Source organism: Montipora capricornis, chromosome 2, assembly GCF_036669925.1.
Source record: "Montipora capricornis isolate CH-2021 chromosome 2, ASM3666992v2, whole genome shotgun sequence".
Taxonomy (NCBI): Eukaryota; Metazoa; Cnidaria; class Anthozoa; order Scleractinia; family Acroporidae; genus Montipora; species Montipora capricornis.
Genome location: NC_090884.1, coordinates 56,946,911 through 56,951,910, shown reverse-complemented (window position 1 = coordinate 56,951,910; position 5,000 = coordinate 56,946,911). Strand labels below are relative to the sequence as shown.

General features: G+C 41.2%; 1 protein-coding gene across 1 annotated transcript in view; it reads right to left on the bottom strand.

The window, feature by feature from the left end:
- Positions 1–5,000, bottom strand: part of LOC138037542 (short transient receptor potential channel 4-like) — a 54,234-nt gene that overhangs the window by 34,642 nt on the left and 14,592 nt on the right. The window contains exons 3-4 of the mRNA XM_068883453.1: positions 936–1,287; positions 11–282 (exon numbers count right to left, since the gene is read on the bottom strand). Coding sequence (XP_068739554.1) covers positions 11–282; positions 936–1,287 — 624 coding nt within the window. The remainder of the gene's footprint in view (positions 1–10; positions 283–935; positions 1,288–5,000) is intronic.

Genomic DNA, 5,000 nt, shown 5'->3' with positions numbered 1-5,000 from the left:
GAGCACGAACCTGAAAGATATGCGTTAAGTGAAAGAAAGCCATGATGATACCGCTTGAGAAGAGGACATCTGCAGTGATGAATGCATTGTTCTCTGGTTTCCATTGTCTGCCAAAGTAGGCGTAGGAAATACCCCATATAGCATAAGCAAGTGCAAAGAGGACGACGATCATCGTGTCCACAACATTCCACCATTTTGAAAAGTAAATGAAACATCCCTCTCTACAGGACGCCAGCACTTCTTGCACAAGAAGGCCAAGTACAAAAGCAATGATAACCCCGTCTGGAAGAGAAACAAGTATGGACTCATTTAACGCTCTCAGCACAATAATAATAAGAATAAGACTAAGAATGATAATGATAATGATAATGATAATGATAATGATAATGGGAATGAACTTTATTTAAGTCTCAAGACTTTTAGGGCTACGGCACTAATTGGGGACGCTGCTTATAGAAATCGAATCATACATTGGTTTTTCCACAAGTGAAAATCCGGAGTATCCGGAGAAAAACCTCTTGGAGGAGAGTAGAGAACCAACAAACTCAACCCACATCTGACGCCGAGTATTGGAATCGAACCCGAGCCATGGTTGTGGGAGGCGAGTACTCTCTCCACTGCACCATCCCTGCTCCCCTGAAATCTAGTTTTCTCGGATAAAGACGATAAACCGCAGGCCCCATCTCACAGCCCCAACCTCGTTCCCAGGGTCTACTCCCCTTACCCTGGGAACGAGGTTGTCACAGCCCCTCAATGTTCATAACAATGTGGGACGTTACTCACTCACTATTCGAAGGAAAAGGATGGCATTGCCAGTGTTGCCTTGATTTCTACTTTGTTGTCTATTTTGGTCAGGATAGTAAATGCTTGGAGATGCTGGCTATGACAAGACACTAAAAAACCTAGTGTAAATAAAAATAGGAGATATATCTGACCGATCCACACTAGTCCTGTGGCTGTTGTTCCAAACTCTTCCTCAAACGATGCTGCGATCAAGAAGCCGAGAAAAACCAAGTAACACATGGTGTGGTTGACAAACTTGGAATATGGATGCTCGAACCATAGTCGAAAACGACGCCAGCATTCACTGTCCTTTGCGCAGCAACCGGAACAACAGAACTGATTCCATAATCGCAAAACTATATAGAAAGGGCTACATACAAGGGTGGGAATAAGAAACAGGAAAGACCATAGAATTTTTGGAGCTCGGGTCTTCGTCTGCCAATCTTGCCAGTCGTAATAAATGACCTTGTTGAGAATAGCCTGACATTTGTCACTCGCCACAAACTGCAACAAAGAGAGATTTTATTAGATAGTGTGCCCTATGGTTAAGTGATGAAATTCAAAGTTGAACTGAACTTTTGGATTATGTTGCCGTGTATAGAAAGTCACAATTCAAATTAATCATAAATGCGTTAATCCAAGCATAGTTAGAATTTTCTCTGTCCTTAGACCCACTTTCCATTAATACTACCCTATTCCATCGCATATAAGCGCGGTGCCTATAAACGTGTTTATGCAATTTTAGACGTTTTATAGGCACTCAAATTGACGTTACATATGCGCATGCGCCTATAAAATTTCTATTATAGGCGCACCCGATTCTCATCATCGCATCCTTTTTAAGAGTGCAAAATACCAACGGTATTGTAAACATAAATGCAAGTGTTAAAGGACCAAGATCAAGAGCAATTCAGGCTGAATGTGTGATAAAAGAGTAGCTCAGACGAATAAACCAAAGACAATAACTATGATTATAATTAAATTTGTACCATAAAAGAAGTATTCTGTTCAAGTCTATCTGTTAAACTCGCATATTTTGACCGTTAAAGGGCGCATGCGCCTATGCCTATATGCGGATATAAGCGCATGCGCCTTTATCTGCAGTGCGCTTATATGCTGATGGATTACAGGGCAGTGGATGCCAACGCTGGGGAACCTAATTATAAACGACAAGGAGGCACGAGTTGCGTTCGGGATCACCGAAGACTAAATCGCAGATCCATTTATTGGTCAAAACGAGATTATTTTGAATCCTGAAGAATTGGATTCGACCAAATCTACCGCTTTAACCATCGCGCCATGCCGGTTCCCTAAAATTCAGTGTTTTCAAACGTTGGCGTAGGGTTGGCGAAATGATGAGAGCACCCGCCCCCTACCAATGTGGCCAGGATTCGATTCCTTAACTCAACGCCATATATATGGGGGTTGATTCAAACTGAAGGTGATAATCGAATTTAGTGGCTGGAGGCAACTTAAACAGTTGCAAAGACTGAACTTGTTCCATCTCCTCAAGTGCTAACGTTCTTCATAAAATTCTTGGAATAGTCGCGCAGCGATTACAAAAACGCGAATTCACATTTAACGACGACGTTCTCTTTGCTTTAAAACAAGCCAGTAAAGGCGATTCTGTTAAATTTCTTGTTTTGCAAACAGCGTTTTGGTCGAAATATTCTTGTAGTCGTTTTCGTCAACAAAACGAACAGCAATTTTCCTTTCCGCATCTTCCGCCATTTTGTTTCGCGTCACTTCGCGAAGGACGCGTGTCTCCACGCGGAACACATTCCCGCCATGTGATTGGCTTTTGCAGAATCCCCTTGAGATCTGTACAGCGTGGGACTCGATCTAAAAATATAATAAGACATATAACCTATGGAAAAGGGCATGTATGGGGGATGCCCTCTCTTCTACCTTTATTTTCTTTTGATTTAAATCTCTTAGCAGTAACAGTTAACTCAAATAAGAGAAGAGAAAATATCCGTTTTTGTGGTAGTGCACTGTAAGTGCACTACACTCTATGTCACCGGATTGTAAGAGTGTAAGAGTGTAAGTCCGTGGTGACAATAGACCGGCAGCGCGTGCATAACTCATTAACATAACCAGGTCTGTTGAAAGCGTGCTTGAGTTTCAACAAAATGAGCTCCAAAATTGGCAAGAATTTGTGACGCTAATGAGTAATAAAGCAGCTGCTATTTCCAAACCGTTGGAATGACCAGGTGATAAATAACCTCGTCTAGGAGAGTAAATTTTGGACTTTGCAGAAACAATGGTCAACCTCAAGAGATGGGCGATTGTGATCTTTGTGTTGAAAGAAAAAAAACCAAACTAACAAAACAAAAACCCGGTGTCTTGCCATCATTTTGACACAGATGTATCCTTTGTTTCGCGAGTAAACATGAAAAGTAACTTGAAAACGGCTCCCGCTGAATTTGATGTACAATAAAAATATTGAACGTGTCAAAAATCTCACAAAATGTCTTTCGTTGATGCATAGTAACTTTTTATATTCTCGGTTCAAAATTTGAGTTGTTTTCATTTCGCAAATTTTGTTGCTGATGGCAAAATATTTTATTCTCGATCGACACTTCCTGAAAACTTCTTCTGGTCTTCCTAAAAACTGTGTATCTATATTTATTTACTTTTGCATCAATATTTGTTTCGCATAAAGCAGGCTAACAAAATCTGTACCTTGCTCAGTACGCATTTTTGAGCGTTAAATCAGAATTTTTTGTCCAATATTTGTTTCAAAGTTGTTTTTTTTTTTAGGTCACCCATCCAGATACTAACCCTGCCCGATAGGGATAACTTCAGTGAACTTGTGTCGTACAAAGCTGTCAGAGGCTCAGAGTGCACGCTCAAACTTGTCGTAGAAATGAAGTTGTAACGGAACTTAAAAATGATCAAAATGTCAGCCTCGAAGCCAAATTAATATTTCTCGATTCCGGTTTATTTTCTTCAATCTTTCTGGGATTTAGTATTTTACAAGTAACCACATGTCTTCTCAAGGGGCTATTTACCTAAGACATCTACCATTGCACTATAATGATATACAGAACCAAAACAATATCGAGTTCTCTTAGACCTACATATTGCGCAAAGATAACTTGAATCTCCTGGAAGATAGCGTATCTCAGTTGACAATAGACCCTTTCACGGTTTTGGCGCCATCTTGATTGGGGGGCAACCACAGCAAAATTTATAGTAAATTTATGGGATTTTGGCCGACTTTGAACGGCTGTAGCGCCGCTAAAAGAGACAGCTTTCCACAGTGATAGTGTCTTCTAAAAGACATTTATCCTAGCTATTTTCATGAAAGAACAGATTCAGGCTACAACGACCAAAAATGAATTTTTAAGATTCCATACAAACCCTTCTAAAATCATCACGGCAACTTGACGCGAAAATAGAAGCAACATGAGAAAATTTATTATTCGAATTTACAGATGTCATACCTTGCTTAATGGCCTTATTTTTCGTTGAATGAATGACATCAATAAAACTATTTAAAGTAGCGGCAAAAGTTGGAAATCTGTCTCTTTTTAGCGGCGCTGCAGCGGTTCAAACTCGGCCAAAATCCCATACATTTACTGTAATTTTGGCCTTTCCCCCCCCCCCCCCCCCCCCCCCCTCAGACAAGATGGTGGTAAAAAACCGTGGAAGATGTTGTACGAGTCTCGTTCTTTCGTTCTCCTCCTGATGGTGGATATCCCCGTTTCTTGTATACTAAGATGCGTGAGATATCGGGGTCTTCCCGCTGAGCTCTTTGTATTTCTTCTGAAGTAAGTTGTCGGAACACTAAATCTGTAACGGCCGGTTCTGCGTGCACAATGCCAACACTTGCTGAGACTGCTGCCACCCAGGGTGTAGCTTCTTCTTTCTGATGGATTACTGCTTTTTTTGTTGCAAAGATTGCATCCCTTTCCATTTCTGCAGTACAGGCTTACATGTATTCACTGGGGTCTAGTGGCAGGCGGGATAGTACATCCGCGTCAATGTTAGATTTACCAGGCCGATACTTTATTAAAATTAAAATCTGCCAGTTCTGCAACCCACCGATGCCTCACCGCGGACCACTTGGCTGACGATAGCACGTAAGTAAGTGGATTGTTGTCGGTGTAGACAGTGAAGGAGGTGAAGTAGTACAAGTAATCACGAAACTTCTCAGTTACCGCCCATTTGAGGGCAAGGAACTTCAATTTTCCCTCGTGCATGTGATAGTT